Source organism: Gymnogyps californianus, chromosome 10 (genome assembly GCF_018139145.2).
Source record: "Gymnogyps californianus isolate 813 chromosome 10, ASM1813914v2, whole genome shotgun sequence".
NCBI classification, from domain to species: Eukaryota; Metazoa; Chordata; class Aves; order Accipitriformes; family Cathartidae; genus Gymnogyps; species Gymnogyps californianus.
Genome location: NC_059480.1, coordinates 12249347 through 12265230, shown reverse-complemented (window position 1 = coordinate 12265230; position 15884 = coordinate 12249347). Strand labels below are relative to the sequence as shown.

At 34.9% G+C, this 15884-nt stretch overlaps 1 protein-coding gene across 2 annotated transcripts in view; it reads left to right on the top strand.

Moving 5' to 3' along the window:
- The window catches only part of XRN1 (5'-3' exoribonuclease 1), a 36937-nt gene that overhangs the window by 8830 nt on the left and 12223 nt on the right, over positions 1–15884 (top strand). Inside the window, exons 10-29 of one of the 2 annotated variants that reach the window (XM_050902264.1) lie at positions 801–935; positions 2241–2304; positions 3079–3184; positions 3541–3630; positions 3787–3943; positions 4292–4411; positions 5438–5607; positions 6439–6559; positions 6659–6757; positions 8474–8577; positions 9084–9215; positions 9947–10109; positions 10564–10677; positions 11155–11253; positions 11417–11532; positions 12408–12554; positions 12922–13011; positions 14038–14173; positions 14911–14967; positions 15662–15794. In XM_050902264.1, coding sequence (XP_050758221.1) covers positions 801–935; positions 2241–2304; positions 3079–3184; positions 3541–3630; positions 3787–3943; positions 4292–4411; positions 5438–5607; positions 6439–6559; positions 6659–6757; positions 8474–8577; positions 9084–9215; positions 9947–10109; positions 10564–10677; positions 11155–11253; positions 11417–11532; positions 12408–12554; positions 12922–13011; positions 14038–14173; positions 14911–14967; positions 15662–15794 — 2353 coding nt within the window. Of the gene's footprint in view, positions 1–800; positions 942–2240; positions 2305–3078; positions 3185–3540; positions 3631–3786; positions 3944–4291; positions 4412–5437; positions 5608–6438; positions 6560–6658; positions 6758–8473; positions 8578–9083; positions 9216–9946; positions 10110–10563; positions 10678–11154; positions 11254–11416; positions 11533–12407; positions 12555–12921; positions 13012–14037; positions 14174–14910; positions 14968–15661; positions 15795–15884 lie in introns of both variants that reach the window. The other variant, XM_050902265.1, reaches the window with a different exon arrangement.

Below are 15884 nucleotides of genomic sequence, written 5' to 3'. Positions count from 1 at the left end.
TGCTTTAGCCAGCATCTTTTACTGCAAGTCAAATGAGGATTCACCAGTAGAATCACGGTCCTCAATTCTCACTGAATAATGAGTGGCAGTACTGGGCAAAGCGTGCTGCGGGCAGCAATATTCTTTGCTTCCCCTGCTGGTCCGTTTCTTGTGGGGTAGGCTATATCTGAAGATCTTGGAGAGCAATATTTTTTGCAAGTTTTTTATGAAGATGACTGGTAAAGAGCAATGAAGCATTAGTATCTCTGAGGCAGGCATCAGCATTCTTCATGAACTAACTGGCATACAGGAGGCAATCCTGTTAAGTGGCACTGCAGTAATCCATCCTAGAGATGAGAAAAGGTATAGGCCATATAGAAATAGAAAGGTGTCAGCCTTCTGCTGAACTTGGAAGGAGGAAGTTCATCTGCTGTCCCTGCTTCAGCCCTGTCTTCTGATTCTTGGGTAGAGCTATGAAAGTGTTGGGTGTGTGGCACAAGACTGTATTACCCAGACCTTATATATGTCTACTACTTCTAGAGTTGATAGTGAAGTGTGGAAGTTATCTCACTCTTTTTGTTACCCATTGCTGCCTTACTGAAAGAAAACAAAATATGGCTTGGGTATATGTTATATATTGCTAAGAAAAAAGATTTTTATTGTTAATCTATTAGTTTAGTTGTAGCTCTAGGGTAAAATGTTTATGTACGAATGACTGTAGATGTAATCTAGTGCATGTACTAAAAAGACATTGTTAATTTAGCACTCTAAATTTGGCGTCCTTCAAATATTTCTAAACTTACTTTAATCTTTCTGCACAGTTTGATCGTGAACACTTCAGTGAAGTCTTTGTAGACCTAAAATGGTTTGAAAGTAAAGTAGGCAATAAATACCTCAACGAGGCAGCTGGTATTGCAGCAGAGGAAGCCAGAAAAAATAAACAAAAGAAACAAAAGGTTAGTGTTTTACATGTGCAGTGTTGGAAATAAGAATGTTACTTTTTGCAAATCAATAATTTGATCTTAGACAAATGGCATAAACCTCTGTTTTGAGACTTCTTGAGATCAGAAAAGATAGTAAAATGTAACATTTGAGGAACTGCCTGTATGCATTGCTGATTGTGAGTAATGAAATGGTTAAGTCAAGGTCAGGTTCTCATGATTTTTGAAATCTTGTAAACCCATAACTTAATGCTTTATGTTAACTTACCTGTTCCTCAACAGCAGCAAAACTTACTTCTGGGTGAGTTATGGTCAAACTTGCTATGCTTTATAATTTTACTTTTCAATGCATAGCCTGCTGGAAGTTTTATAGATTTCAGATACGCTGATAGATCATTCATGCATGTCTTGGTATTTGACAATGAATAGATAAATAGCAATTTCATTAGCGTGAGCTATCTCAGATTGGTTATTAAACTTGCAATTCTAGATATAACTAATTAATAAGGAACAGCACCTTTCTCTGTATCTTGACTCTGCTACACTGTTATGTTCCTCACCACCACCTCCATTGACTAGCCTTCAATACATGCCTTCAGCAGAGTGTAGAGTAGCAGCAGGAAATTCCTTCAAGTTTAGTCTGTCACTGTATATCGTTATCCTGTTCTTTAGTGCAGTTTGTGGTTTGTAAGAGCAAGATGTTAGCTCTTCCTTTAATAAGGTATGCTTTATTTGTGGTTGTTTTCTTATTTGCCACAGAAGTTTGGAGCAGCTGTATAGTATTAGCTAGCCATCTTGACTGATCCTTTGAAGGGCAGTGACAGTCAGGAGCTTGCATATCTCAGGTACAGGGGAAGAGGGCCAACTTAATGATTCTGCTTATTGAAAGCTACTCAGTGCTGACAGTGTGTAGTGTGACAGGGAAGTGAATGTTTGGCTTGTTTGACTCTCTAAAACACAATTTCTTGTATCCTTACTTCCCACAAAAGTAATGTGAACTCTTAAAAATTTACTGATGAAAAATTTGACTGCATACTGGTGCTGTAGCACAATGCATGATGTAGGTAAAAATGCTTAAATGCGTACTGCACAGTTTTGGAAACAGTTGTATTTTGGAAAACAAATATTCAGCTATTTTTTAAAGGTAGCTGAGAATTTATTTGAGACTGCTCACAAGAGAAGGAAATGTAGTGGGTTTTATACTACATAATATTTATACATCTTGATTATAGCGTTTTGAGTTGCAGATTATATGGTTGTAAATGAGGTATGTGCATATTATTCTCTATCTTTACTTTATCTCAAATATTAAATTAATAGGCTCAGGAAAATTCTATATGCTTGGCTGCTTTAGAAAAAAATGAAGGTGAAGTGACCCCTAAAAGTAAGTGCAAATAATTTTTCCATATACATATAACAAAAAAACTTGTTAATTGGTGTATAGATTTGGATGATCTGTAAGAATTTCATGTCAGAGATTACCTTAATCTAAATGAAAGAGTAGTCAGCTATTGGGAAATGGAACTGCACATCACTGGCTTATGGTGAGAGGGAGTGCGGCTCAAGCTTTTGAAGTGCTTCTTACCTGACCAGTATCTCCATGATGAATTAAAGGAATGAATAAGCAAATCTTCAACAACATTATGTTTTTGCTAATTGTATGCCTGGGTATTTTGTTATACAGGTGGGGACAAATGAACAGATTTTTACATGGCTTTGGGCTTTTGGTTGTGTTGATTATGTTTTTAAACCTATTCCACTTGTAGACAATGTCTTTTGCTCAGGTTTTGAAATTTGATGTCAAAAATGTATAAATACTACTCCATGATATAAGATGATGTTGCTGAAAAAAGATTGAATTTTAAAATTTATTTTAATGTTTTCTTAAATTATTTTCTGATGGCTTATATTCTCTTCTCTGTTCTTGTAATTGGGCTACAACACGGGTTGCCTGTCTTTAAAGGAAAAAAAAAAAGTTCCAGACTTTCTCTGGGTAAAGATGTTTTTTGATTGTTTCATGTTACTTCCAGTGCAAGGAAGGTATGAGCACCTATAACTGTGAATTGAGTAATAAAGTTAAGTCAAAACTGAATATCTTCAAACCTTATTGTAGTAGAGAAGTGAACATTAATCCTTTTTTTCATGACTGCTTTTTCAGCTGTGTTGGAAGATGAACCAGAAGATGATGATCTGTTTGAAACTGAGTTTAGGCAATACAAAAGAACTTACTACATGACTAAAATGGGTGTAGAAGTAGTTTCTGAGTAAGTGTATGCTTTTTCTTTTTTTTCCTTTTTTCTTTAAACACCAAAGACAAGTCTTTGCATATGTCTAATACAAGACAGAATATCCATCCATGTTGAAAGCAGAGAACACATGGCAGTGTACTGCAGCGGTGATGCTTTTGGCTAATGCAAGAAGAGCTGCAAGTCAAGTTTTCTGTAACAAGTGTTTGAGGACCAGAGAGAAAAAATCCATTAGTATTAAATGAATCTAGAGAACTATGGTCTTATTGGGTTCCCAAAATACTCTGTCTTCATTCCTATGTGCAAGGTGCTAAGTAATTTTTATATACCAGTGAAAATGAGAAAAACTAAGTATCTTTCTTTTTTCTTTTAAGTGACTTCTTGGCTGATCAAGCTGAATGTTACGTCCAGGCAATACAATGGATTTTGCATTATTATTACCATGGAGTTCAATCATGGAGCTGGTAAGAAAAATCGTCAAATGAGAAATTGCTTAAAGATCGAGTGATATTTCACCTTGTATGCTGGGAACATTTAATGTAGTTCTCTTTGTTTCTGATCTGTGAAAGCTGCTGTGCTATAATTAAGTCAAGTAACTTAAGAAATTTTTTTGCCTGCAGGTATTATCCTTATCATTATGCACCTTATCTGTCAGATATTCGCAACATCGGTGAATTCAAAATCAAATTTGAACTGGGAAAACCTTTCATGCCATTTGAACAGCTGCTTGCTGTACTTCCAGCAGCTAGCAAAGATCTGCTACCTAAATGCTACCAGGTAGGATGTAGAATTAAATTGCATTTATCTATCACTTACTGGTTGTCTGGTTTATTTTGAAGTAACTCTTTTCTTGATATTTTTGCATATCCCCTTAGTTATATTCTACCTCTAAATTTTAGGTATACGGTTAAATACTTCTTACTATTCTTAGTACATTGTAAAGTTAGTAATAAATACAAAATTTTGCATTTGCTAAGCAATTTCAGGCTAGGACAGTTAAATGATAAATGTTGAATTCCTGTTCAGCCTTGAATTGGTTTTAATACCAGCCTTCCTCTATCTCTTCCTAGAATTAATGCTAAATTGTCTCTGATATTGTTTAATTCCTCTGTTGTATTTTCCTAGCATTTGATGATTAGTCAAGACTCTCCTATTATAGAATATTATCCACCAGATTTTAAAACTGACCTAAATGGAAAACAGCAAGAATGGGAAGCTGTAGTATTAATCCCGTTTATTGATGAGGTAAGTTCTTTCAAGGTCTGCTGTGTATAAAAGCTTCATAACAAATCTGCTAAACTTCTTAATTAATCAAGTTAGACATGCAATTAAATGGAAGTTTAAATTAGCACTTGATAAGACCACAGAAAAATATAGATGTTTGCTGCCTGGAGAGTAAGGTTAGATTAAGTTACCACAAGGAAAGTTAGCTTCAAGTGGCAGAAGTCTTAAGTAAGGGATGTGGACTTCTTGTTATTTGTTCATGTTTTTAATCAGCTATTCAAATACTTAGTTTCAGATTCTTTGAAAAAAAAGTTCTGTTCCTATATACATATAAAAATACAGCATGTCTGTAGGTAAAATAAAAGAAACACTTAAACCCTAGTCTTTTTACAGAAAATCTCTTCACATGAACACCAGTAATGGGTAGAAGACTTTAAGTACAAAACAAACAGCAAAACATTAACAGAGAGGAATAAAATAGTAACATTTTTCTTTTGCATATAGGATAACAGTATTATATACATTGTTGTAATATCTTTTATCAGATTAAATTTGAGCTCATCAAAGAGTGGATGAAAATAAAAGTGCAGATTAGATGTTAAGATATATACAGGTGGTGGTGTGTGCCTATCAACTGTTTCCATAGCTCGCAGTGAAAGGTTGACAGGGCTTAGTGTTCTCCCAAAAGACAACAGTTGCTACTTGAATGACCGATAAGGTTTTGAAACTTTTTCAGTAGTTATTTTGCGGAATCTTATGATAACATCTAAAATCTTTTTAATATTTCTTTGTATGTTAAATGTAAAAGGCAAAATATGGCTAGCCTTTGGAAACATATTTGCAGAAAGGTAATCTTTATTCTCCAAAGCCATTCCATTATAATTGTCCTATTTTTATCAGAGAGCTGGGACATGAGGAAGGGTGAGGCTGCAATTAGAAAATTAATACTTTAACCAGAAAAGTGCAGGTATCGACTTTCCCAATGTAGATGTTTCCGTGCTAATTTTTGTTGGCAGTTTGACGTACGCTAATTTCTCTAAAATTTAGAAACGACTGCTGCAGGCCATGGAATCCTGTAATAAGTGCCTAAAAGAAGAGGAGAAACGAAGAAATACTCACAGTGCTTGCTTAATGTACTGGTATGACAAAGATGCAGAGTTCCAGTACATGTCACCATGGCCGGAGAAATTCCCTGCAATAGAAAGATGTCATACGAGGTAACACTGGCGTAACTATTTTAGAGTAGACTAAAAGTAGTTAGAATACTTTTATTAGCATTTTAACCAAAGCTTGTATATGCCAATATATACACTGAAAAACGTAAAATGTTGAATTAGATGTTACTTGTTGTGGATGGCACAGTAAAAGTATTTGTCCCTTTTCTTCAAATGTTACTTTGCAAAACAAATGAACCAATGCTAAGTTGGCAAGAACACTCTAGAGAATTACTGAACTTTGTATGACACAGAGGATGAAAGACTGGTACAAATATCTGATAATAGTGATGATTTATCAGCACACTAATTCCAGACCATCTGTACAAAAATGTAAGCGTTTGGATCCAGGGCAGAGTGTTGAACACAAGTGTGTTTTTCACTTTCCTCTCACTGAAAGTAGCCAGCTTTATTTAACGCAGGCTGAGGTTTCAAGATTAAATGGAAACATAACCTTAATAGCAGTCAAAGCGAAATAGGGGAGGAATGCCTGTTGCAGGATTACACTCAGGGAAGAATGAATAGTTGTGAAGATGAGTGATACCATATGGAAACATTGCTGGTTTAGAATTTGACAATAATAATGAATTACAATAGTGAGATTGGGACATACCGTGGCTTGAAGTTTTGTCTTTTTCTTAATGAGTAGTCTCTTTGCAGCAATAGCATGGGTTTTTATAGTCCTTCGTATAGATTCCAAGTGGCTTAAATTAATTGCCACCTTACAGGAAAGTCAAAGGGTTTGTCAAGTAATGAGTGTTTGAATGAGTAATGAGAGTTTCTAGAGCCAAAGGTCAATCTGTATGAGCAAACATTGTGCAACTTGTTTTTTAGGTATAAAACAATACCTTTGGATGCTTGGCACGTAGAAATAACCCACAATAAGATAACCAAAATCAACAAGAGTGCATTATATTTTTGTGGATTTCCTACTTTAAAGCACATTAAACATAAGGTAAAAGATTTCTCTCTTCTGACGTTTTCAATTGTATTTAATGGATAACTATGTAGAAGATCAAGTAAGTTTCATGTGCTGTTTTGTTTTGTTTCTCAGTTCTATCTTAGAAAAAGTGGCATACAGGTGTTCCAGCAAAGCAGCCATGGAGAGAACATGATGTTAGAAATCATAGCTGATGAGAACTCAAAAGAACAGGTAAGCATTCAGCTCCTAACAAAAACAAACAAACAAACAAAAAAACACAGACAAAAAAACTTGTCATAAAAAGACTGAATTTGTTAAATAGTCAGATTTGAAATGTTGGTTGTTTATGTATTCTCAGTAGTGTGTTATAGGAGAAAACCATTTATAGAGTAGTACTGAAAAAGTTTAAAAAAATTTTGAAACCCAAGCATTTCTTAAAAAAGAATAGTTAAATATATTGAATAGTTAATTTAAAAGAATACCTTTAGATTTTTTTAAAGCTTTATTTAACTAGTAATGCTTGATTTCAAAATGAGCTTTATGTGTAAGTTGTTAAAATTTGATTAATAGAAGGGAAGGTGAAATATGACTGTATGCTCAAGGCCATAGAATTAATTGCTGGAGTAAGAACTCTGGAGTTCTTAGCTCCCAGTCCAAAGTTGAGACCATTAGGCAGTAGTATTCTCAGTATATATTTTGAAAACATCAGCTGAATCAGTTCACTGAAAACATCAACAGTATTAGTTCACACTGAAAGCTTTTGTTGACTATTGGAGTCAATAATAAAAATTAAAGTTCGTTAGGATTAAAATGCTAAATCTGTGTGGGGAACAGTCTAGGATTTTGGGAATCTGCTGAAAGATTTAAATTTGTCCTGACTTCAGAATGTTAAATTTCAGTCTCCTTAGTTGAGTTTCTGGCATTTCTTTGTGGTAGCCATCAGATGTTCTCAGGTAAGGAATTGGTGAGACTCACTCCTGACTAATTAATAGTTGGAAATGGTATAAATGCAAGGAAGCAGAGTCTCCAGACCAGTGCCCCTTGTCTTTTGTGTAGCTAAGTATATAGACGCTTTTTTAATCAGTCCCTTTTCATCAACAAAGCAGACTTAACCTCCCACTTAAATGAGACTGTTTGATAGAGGAATTAGAGGAAAGAGTTGATGCAGAGACATTAAGAAGCAAAATATTTTTTCTAAATCCTTTAAAGGCCAACTCTATTTCATAATTAAAAATACCAGGTAGCAAAAGACAAATCCAGGAAAAGAAAAAAGTTTGAGATGGATAAATAAATAAATAAATAAAACCAGGAAAGGAGAGAGGAGGAAAACAACAAGATAGGATTTTACAGTAGAGAGATAGGGAGAGTGAATATTCAAGATATGTGGCAAAGAGAATTAAATAAGCCAAAATATTATATTAAAAAATAGCAGAAACTCATTGGAAAAATGGAACATAATGTGAGACTAAAATTACAGATGCTAGCAAAGTCCTGGACATAAGTGCTGTTTCTTTATTTCAGTGAGATACAAAAGTAAAATCTATGGTACAAAATATTTCACTAATCTCAAATTGTCAGTTTGATTATTGTGTCCCAGAGACACAAATAGTTCTGAGTGATTTAACAAAAACAGTACATCGTAAGACTATACTAGAAATGTAAATCAACCCAGGTCTTACAGCTAACATATGCTACATGTAAAGAGCCATACTTGGAATACGATACTTTGTCCTAAAAAATGAAATGTGATTCTCCCATTTCTAATGAGAGATTATGTAATATTTATCAAAATAAATTTAATAAGCTCAAATGAGCTTTTTATTCTGCAAGAAAACCTGTTCTTTAACTAGAATAGTTTTTTATTGCAAAAACAGTTTGAAAATATTTTAACAAAAATCTTTTAATATGTTAAACAATTAGTAATAGTAACTTCTGGGTTTTTTTCAGATGGTAGAAAATGTTGCCAGTTTGGTACTTGGAAAGCGTGTTTTTGTTAACTGGCCACACCTTGAAGAAGCCAGAGTTGTTGCTGTGTCAGATGGAGAAACTAAGTAAGAGACATTTTCATAGATAGTTGTTTGTCATCTTTTTTGTTTTGTTCAAAATAAGTTTCTTAGGCTGTACAAAAGTTTTGGTTTTACTGTAATATTTGCTAACAGCAAATTAGTCCAGATGTATCAAAGGCTGCTTGGTGGAAGAACCTTTGTTTAACATTGTTCTGAGGTTTGGTTAGCTCTGTAGAAGTCTAGTCCTTCAGTATTTTGCTATAGATGTAGAAGTTTGGGAGAGCTCATTCTTAACTTTGAGGGGAAAAATGCATACACAGAATAATGTAAAAGAGAACATTTCTATACAATCTTCCTTTCAGCACATGCACTGGTATTATTTATAAAAAATATGCTGTGTGGCCTGTTGTGGAAAGGGTAGAGAAAACGATGCTGCAAGTTTTCCATGTCCTTAACAAGTAATTTCTAACTATTTTAAGTTTTGCTCACAATAGGTTATGGCTAGATTAATCTCATTTGGTTAAGTTCATACCTGTCATAATATTCTCAAGGTTTTATTTGGAAGAACCACATGGCACTCAGAAGCTTTACGTGGGAAATGCAGTGCCCCCAACTAAAGTGGCATACGTTGGAGATAAGGAACAAAGCATGTGGTTAAAAGAAGTTCAAGGCATTTCAGAGCAGTAAGTAACTTTGAAAATTAAAGTGTAACTTTGAGTTTTATAGCTTAGCTATGTTTTGTTGCTGTATTACAGACCTAAGTAGCAGAGAAGAGCTGCTGCATACTTGATGATAAAAGTTAATGAGTCTGCTGGAGTTTAAAAAAACAATATAAAGGAGCTTATGTTGAAATTTCAGAATATACGGAGTTAGTCCCTAGGTATTTGGTTAGATGGTGTTACAAAAGAGTTCTCAAATAAATGAATTTCAGTATTTACCCTCCCACTCAATTTTCTGTTCTATTCTTAGTAATCTTCAGTTGTAGGAAGTATATAGAATGGAGTCATACAGTATCGAGTTACAATTTCAATAGCTTAGCATTGTTAAATTTGAATACAGCTCTTGCTCTTCTAGAGTGTGGGTGCCCAGTGCAACACAACTGAGTTACAGTAGCTTGCCATTTTATTATCTGTCATTTGAGTTAACTGTCTTAAATACCCCTAACCCTTCCCACTGTAAAGGTAAAATGTGTTTAAATTAACACACTTAGCTATGTAGTGATGGCTGTGCAAAAATAATAAGCAATTGGTTAAGCTGTTTATTCTGGGTATTTTTTATAGAACAGGAAGCAAACTATTAGAATCCTTTTGTTAAGAGGTTTTTTGGTTTTTTTTCCCTCCCAAGAAATTAATCCCACCCTCTTGGTTCAGTTCTGTTTATTGTGATCAAACTAAATGTTCTGCTTTGTATTCAGCTACCAGAGAAGAAAAGGAATAATTATTCATGAAACATCAATAGTTGTATATGCTCAGTTACTCACTGGTAATAGATATCAAATAAACCAAAATGGAGAAGTTTATTTGGAGAAGCAGTGGTCAAAACAAGTTCTTCCTTTTGTTTACCAAACTGTTGTCAAGGTAAATAGACAAGTTCAATTTTCTTGCACGTAGCTCCTCACTCCATTGGGATGGGGGTGCATGCGGGGGTGCATTGCTCCTTTAAAACAAAAGAATGAACAAAAATAAGCATCTTTAATGTAATTTATTGTATAACAAAACATAAAGTGCTTAGGCAAGTATTTTGTCACAAAATTTGGGACCCTGTTGCACAGTTTAGAGATATTACTGAAAAAATGGCTTTTGTCACCTTTTTACTGATGATATTTTGAATGAAGTACAGTAGTGGTGCTCTACAAGGTAGCACAGTTGCTGGTGTAACAGCATTTAATATAGCATTAATTTCTTTGCCTTTGATGAATTATTTCAGGCTCTGATAATGTTTTAGAATAAGCATCTATTTATATGAACTTCTTAATTATTCTACTGGAACTGAATTATATTTAACATTATCAATTTTGTCATTTTCATGTAGGATATCAAAGCCTTTGACTCTTGTTTTTCAAACATCAAAACTTTGGATGACTTGTTTCCTCCTGGAAGTACAGCCTTTATGCTGGGATCTCCTTACTACGGCTGCATGGGAGAAGTTAGTTCCAATAATTTCTTCCCCCCCGCCCCGATTTCTTTATTTGCAAGCCTAAAATAATCTAAGATGCTGTGTGGCAGTAGTGGTCACTTACTAGCTAAAATTTTAAATCAAAGATTCCCTGATGGTTTAGTCAGAGGAGGAGGGGGGGGTTCTGCTTTCCCTATCACTGTTGCTGGCATAACGGGAAAAAGGTAGCATAGCTTGAATGCAGGATTATTTTTATTAATTATTTGGGATAATTTGCAATACATAGAGTTCCCATTTTGGACCATTTTCAGTCATGGATTCCTTTGATTTAATGCTGTTTGATTGCCCCTACGAGGAAGCAGTGTACAGGTCAAGGCAAGATGATGAATCCCAAAGCATCTCTGTTCCTGCTGCAGCAAAATTGTTGATAAAGTAAACTACGAGGTCTAGTATCCAAAGACTTCTGTTTTTAAATAACATTTTTAATGTGTTGTGTTTCTCTCCAAGGTTCAGGATTCACGTGATGTGATCACAGAAGGTAGAATTCGTGTAGTTTTCAATATTCCATGTGAACCCCAGCTTGATCCTTTAATACAGAACCAGCATGTAAGTGTTTCTGGTTTTCTAGTAAAAGCTTAAACAACGTGTCAAATATATTTTGCAATGGTAAATGTCTTTAAGGGATGCTTCCATATTATTCATTTGCCCTTTGTATAAAAATCCTTATCCTTTGGGAATTGCCAATATTTTTTGTTTGTTTGTTTTAAAGAAATATTCTGTGAAATACAATCCTGCATATATTTTGGCCAGTCGTCTTGGAGTAAGTGGATATCTTGTCTCCAGATTTACAGGGAGTATCTTTATTGGAAGAGGATCAAAGAAAAAGTAGGTTCTCTTTGTGATTTTTGACTGTAGAGAAGCCTCTAAATTCTAATACAACTCTACAGAATTTCTGCTATGTTTAAGTGCTGTTCTTATCAAGTGTGTAACTGTTTTGTGATGTGAAGCTTTCTTTAAAGTATATTTGCTGTAAACTAAATTCATATGCCGTGTTTTTCTCTCCTATCATAAACTTCTTTTTAATTTTTGTTTACTGGAGAGTTGTCTGTTGGCTTTAGTATCGTAGAAGGACATAAATTGACTTTCCTGGTTGTCTCTCTGCATAATTGAAGCAGGAGTTCGAACTGACTTTGCCACACTGAGAATAAAAAGTGGAATTGGGATCCAAGTTCATTGTACTTATCATTACTGCTAGTATAACAGGGTAATAATTGTACCTGTAATTTTTTTTGAGAACTAGTTAAGACTAAAACTGCTTAAAATATATAAGGGAGGCAATCCCTATAGTTCTCTGAATGTCAGAATTGTGGTTTCCTAGAACAGCTGACTAAAGAAGTGGTTGATGCATGAGCATCTTCTTGTGATTTAACGTGTACATTTGTTCCCCACTGATTGTTTGGCATCCTTCTACATCTTGGTAAATGCCAGGTAGATTGTGGTTGCTTAGATCTCAATTAAGGAAGAAGGGTAAAATATTCCCCACCCTCCTTTGCAATAAGGTGTGGGCATGCATGTGGACAGCTACCGTAGCACAGCTTATGTCCTGTAACATTTACAGCTGTTGCAATGCTAACAAGTAAACAATACAATGAATTTAATTTTTCTGTGGTTTAAGGCTGAGGATGTATGTTTGTGTTTTTTAATGTAGGTACACACACACATATATTATTGCAAGTTAATAAACTTTTTCTTATTTCCAGTCCTCATGGAGATCACAAAGCAAATGTGGGGCTAAACCTGAAGTTCAATAAGAAAAATGAAGAAGTTCCTGGCTATACTAAGAAAGTTGGAAATGAATGGATGTATTCTTCTGCAGTAGAACAACTACTTGCTGAGTATTTAGAAAGGTAAATATTGGATATGAACTTCATCCAAATTATCCACCTTCATATCAGTCTTTGGATTTTGGCCTCTGGACACAGATCTTCTAAGAACTGATGAGTTTGCTTTTGGAGATTGCTTGATGGGATTTCTTTTATTCCAATATTCTCTTTCCAGCAGTCTCTCCTTCCAAGGAGAAGCATATCTTGGGATAGAGTAATTTTTTCAGCAGCTTACCGTTGACAAATGAACAGTATGACACTAAATTAAGTAAAAAATAATCCATCTGGGCTCCAGAAATTTTGAAGCCTGTGAAAGTTTGTTTTGATGAGGCTTTTTTGTGGTCTATGCTGATGTGAAACTAAATTTGTCTTCCATTTATTAATTTTTTAGGGTCCCTGAACTATTTAATTATATAGCCAAGAATAGCCAGGAAGATATCTTCTATGAAGATGACATTTGGCCTGGAGAGGATGAGAATGGGTAAGCCATCGTTCTCCTTCCCCCACCGCCCGAATAAATAGAATAAAGGCTGACAACATTGTGAAATTGGTGGTGATCGTATAGTGGCTGCTATGTAACTGAAACCTTGCTGTTCCTTGAGCAGCATGATTGTTCAGTGATGACTGTGAAAAAATTAGCAGAATGTTGTACATTCCAGTTGTGGAGTCCAAGTCTCTGTCAGACTCCTATCTCAAGTCCAATAAATGAGAAATCTAATTTTCGATGGCTGCTTCATAATTCTTGCTTTTAAAGTAACCTTCAGTAAGCATACTTATGAATAGTCACAAAGTCACCAAAAGATCGTTTTTGGAAAATAAGCAGTAATGATTTTAATTGTTTAAGATCACTTTGAATTTGAAAAATAACATGTACAGAATTTCAAGTACTTCACACATTTTTAGTATACATTCAGTCAGTTTCATGGGAGAGAAGGAGCAGCCTTGGTTCCAGATACAGTACAGTAACATTACAAAGGTTTTATTATTAGCTAGTAAGCCCTATTCATGGGCTCGAGTTGGTAAATCTGCATGATGCTGCACTCCGTAGGACTCTTACCAGGCGGATATACTATTGTGGGACTCTTCTGTTATAAGAATCTCAGGCTTCTGCCCCATTTTACCAGAAAGGCACACCCTGAAGTTCTTTGTTACTGGGTTGTGAGAAACAGCTGGTCACAGAACCTTTAATCACAGCTGAACGTGGTTAGTTGGATACAAACATCATTTACTGAAAACTTCTAAATAATTTCATTTTTTAATTTTTTGCTGAGACAAAACTTCAGGTTATAGTTTTGAAACAGTATTGCGTGATTCAGTTAGATTTTTTGGTTTTTGTTTTTTTTAAACCCCTATTGTAAACTCATACAGAACTCTTAAATGCTGGTACTTTATAAATGTATACAAGCACTGTGCCTATACATAATGCTTGTCTGATTAGATCAGGGAACGTGGTAAAATGCTTAGTTTATGCAGGGAAAAGTTTTAATTCATGTCGGTTTTTATTTAGAGCTGAGAAAGTCCAAGAAATTGTTGCCTGGTTAAAGGCACATCCTGTGTCTGCTTTGTCTCGCTCATCTTGTGACTTGCAAATTTTGGATGCAGCCATTGTTGAGAAAATTGAAGAAGAAATAGAGAAATGCAAGGTACGCAGCTTGACATCGTTGTGAGCAGGGGTGAACCAAAAAGCAGCTGCTCATTATTTTCCCAAGTTCTTGAATTAGAATAAGATGATTGAAGATTACTTGTCATTCCAAAGCAAAAGAATACAGAATGTAATGTAAGATCTGAATTTGTAACGTGAATTGTCCCAGAAATTCAGAAGAGCTCATTATTAATCTTTTTAATTGACTCACTCTTTTTGAGGCGATTCAGCGGCATTGGGCCATACTCTGAACTCTGCCTTTTGGTCATTTCAGAAAGGAGCAGGTGTCAGTATATATTTTGAACTACTGAAGTGCTGTTTCAAAGTGCAATCCCAGCTGTTCTTCCCTTGCAGTTTCTCTTTGGTCTGAGGAAAATTAGAAAGTTGTTTTCTGAAGGCCACAAATCAAAAAAGGGGCCAAGAAAATTACTAAAGCAAAAGCTGAAGGCAAAGCCACATGAAATAATGGGCTGATTTCCTTGAAATTACTTGCAAGGACATGTAAATAAAATTGGTGTGAATTCTGGAATTAGCCAAACAATGCAAAAGCTTTGGTAAGAAATCAGTCATGTTTTAAAAACTGGACTTAGTCATCCTGAAGGCTTCATGAAAGCTGTGTACCTTTATCTAAAGGAAACAAAAGAATTCTACGTTATCTTTTCAGGTGTTTTGTTGTACCTGAAATCCAGTGTTGGTTCCTACACTAGTTTGTAATGACCTTCTGTTCCTTTCCTTTAGCAGAGAAAGAGCAACAAGAAGGTGCGAGTAACTGTGAAACCTCATTTGCTATACAGAGTAAGTGATATGAAGAGGTTTTGGTTTCTGTTTAAAGTTAAGTTGTCCAGATCATATTTATTTTACCTAAGCTTACCAACTTTCAGAGAATGGAATTTTATGACAGTATTGATGGAAGAAAAAGTTTTATGATGCCTTCTAGAAAATCAATTTGAGAACGGTAGTCTGCCTCTAAAATGAGAGAATTTCTACTAACTACAAACTCCATCATGTATTATACTGACTTTCAGTTCTTTTCTACCTTCTGTCCTTCATGCTTCTACAGTTCTTATTGGCTGTATAATGAAGGCAAAATAAAATGTACTTCCCATTTGTCTCTTCTTCCCTGTTTTCTTTTTGTTCAGTTCTTGACATAGGACCAACTGCTCATCTTGCCTGGTATTTCACAGATACCTGTGTTACTGATACAGGCAGGTTACACTTGATGGTTTTATTTTGTCTAAATTGATCCCCTTGGTCTGCTTTGGATCATGTACAGCACTGCTGTTTCTCAGGCAGAAGCAGTGAGTGAGAGTTGCAAGAAAAAAAATCAAAGTTTGCTTTGTGTCTGGGGAGGGAAGATTCTATGTTTTTAAACAATTTTTTTTTTTAGAAAGTTTGCTTTACAGTGTGTTTCAGATATTGTTATAAATGCATTTTTATTGTAATCCCTATTTTTTTGCAAACATTAACGCAATATTTTGGTTATTGGCAGCCATTAGAACAACAGAATGGGGTTGTTCCAGATCGAGATGCAGAGTATAGGCTGTTTGACCGTGTTGTCAATGTGAGAGAGAACTTTTCCGTTCCAGTTGGTCTTCGAGGTACCATTATAGGAATTAAAGGAGGTAATATTTTCTCATAATTGTATCATTATAGCTATATAACAGCTCAGCTAGTGATGTGAAAGCAGGCTTCAGGAAAGTGTTTTCTATAAT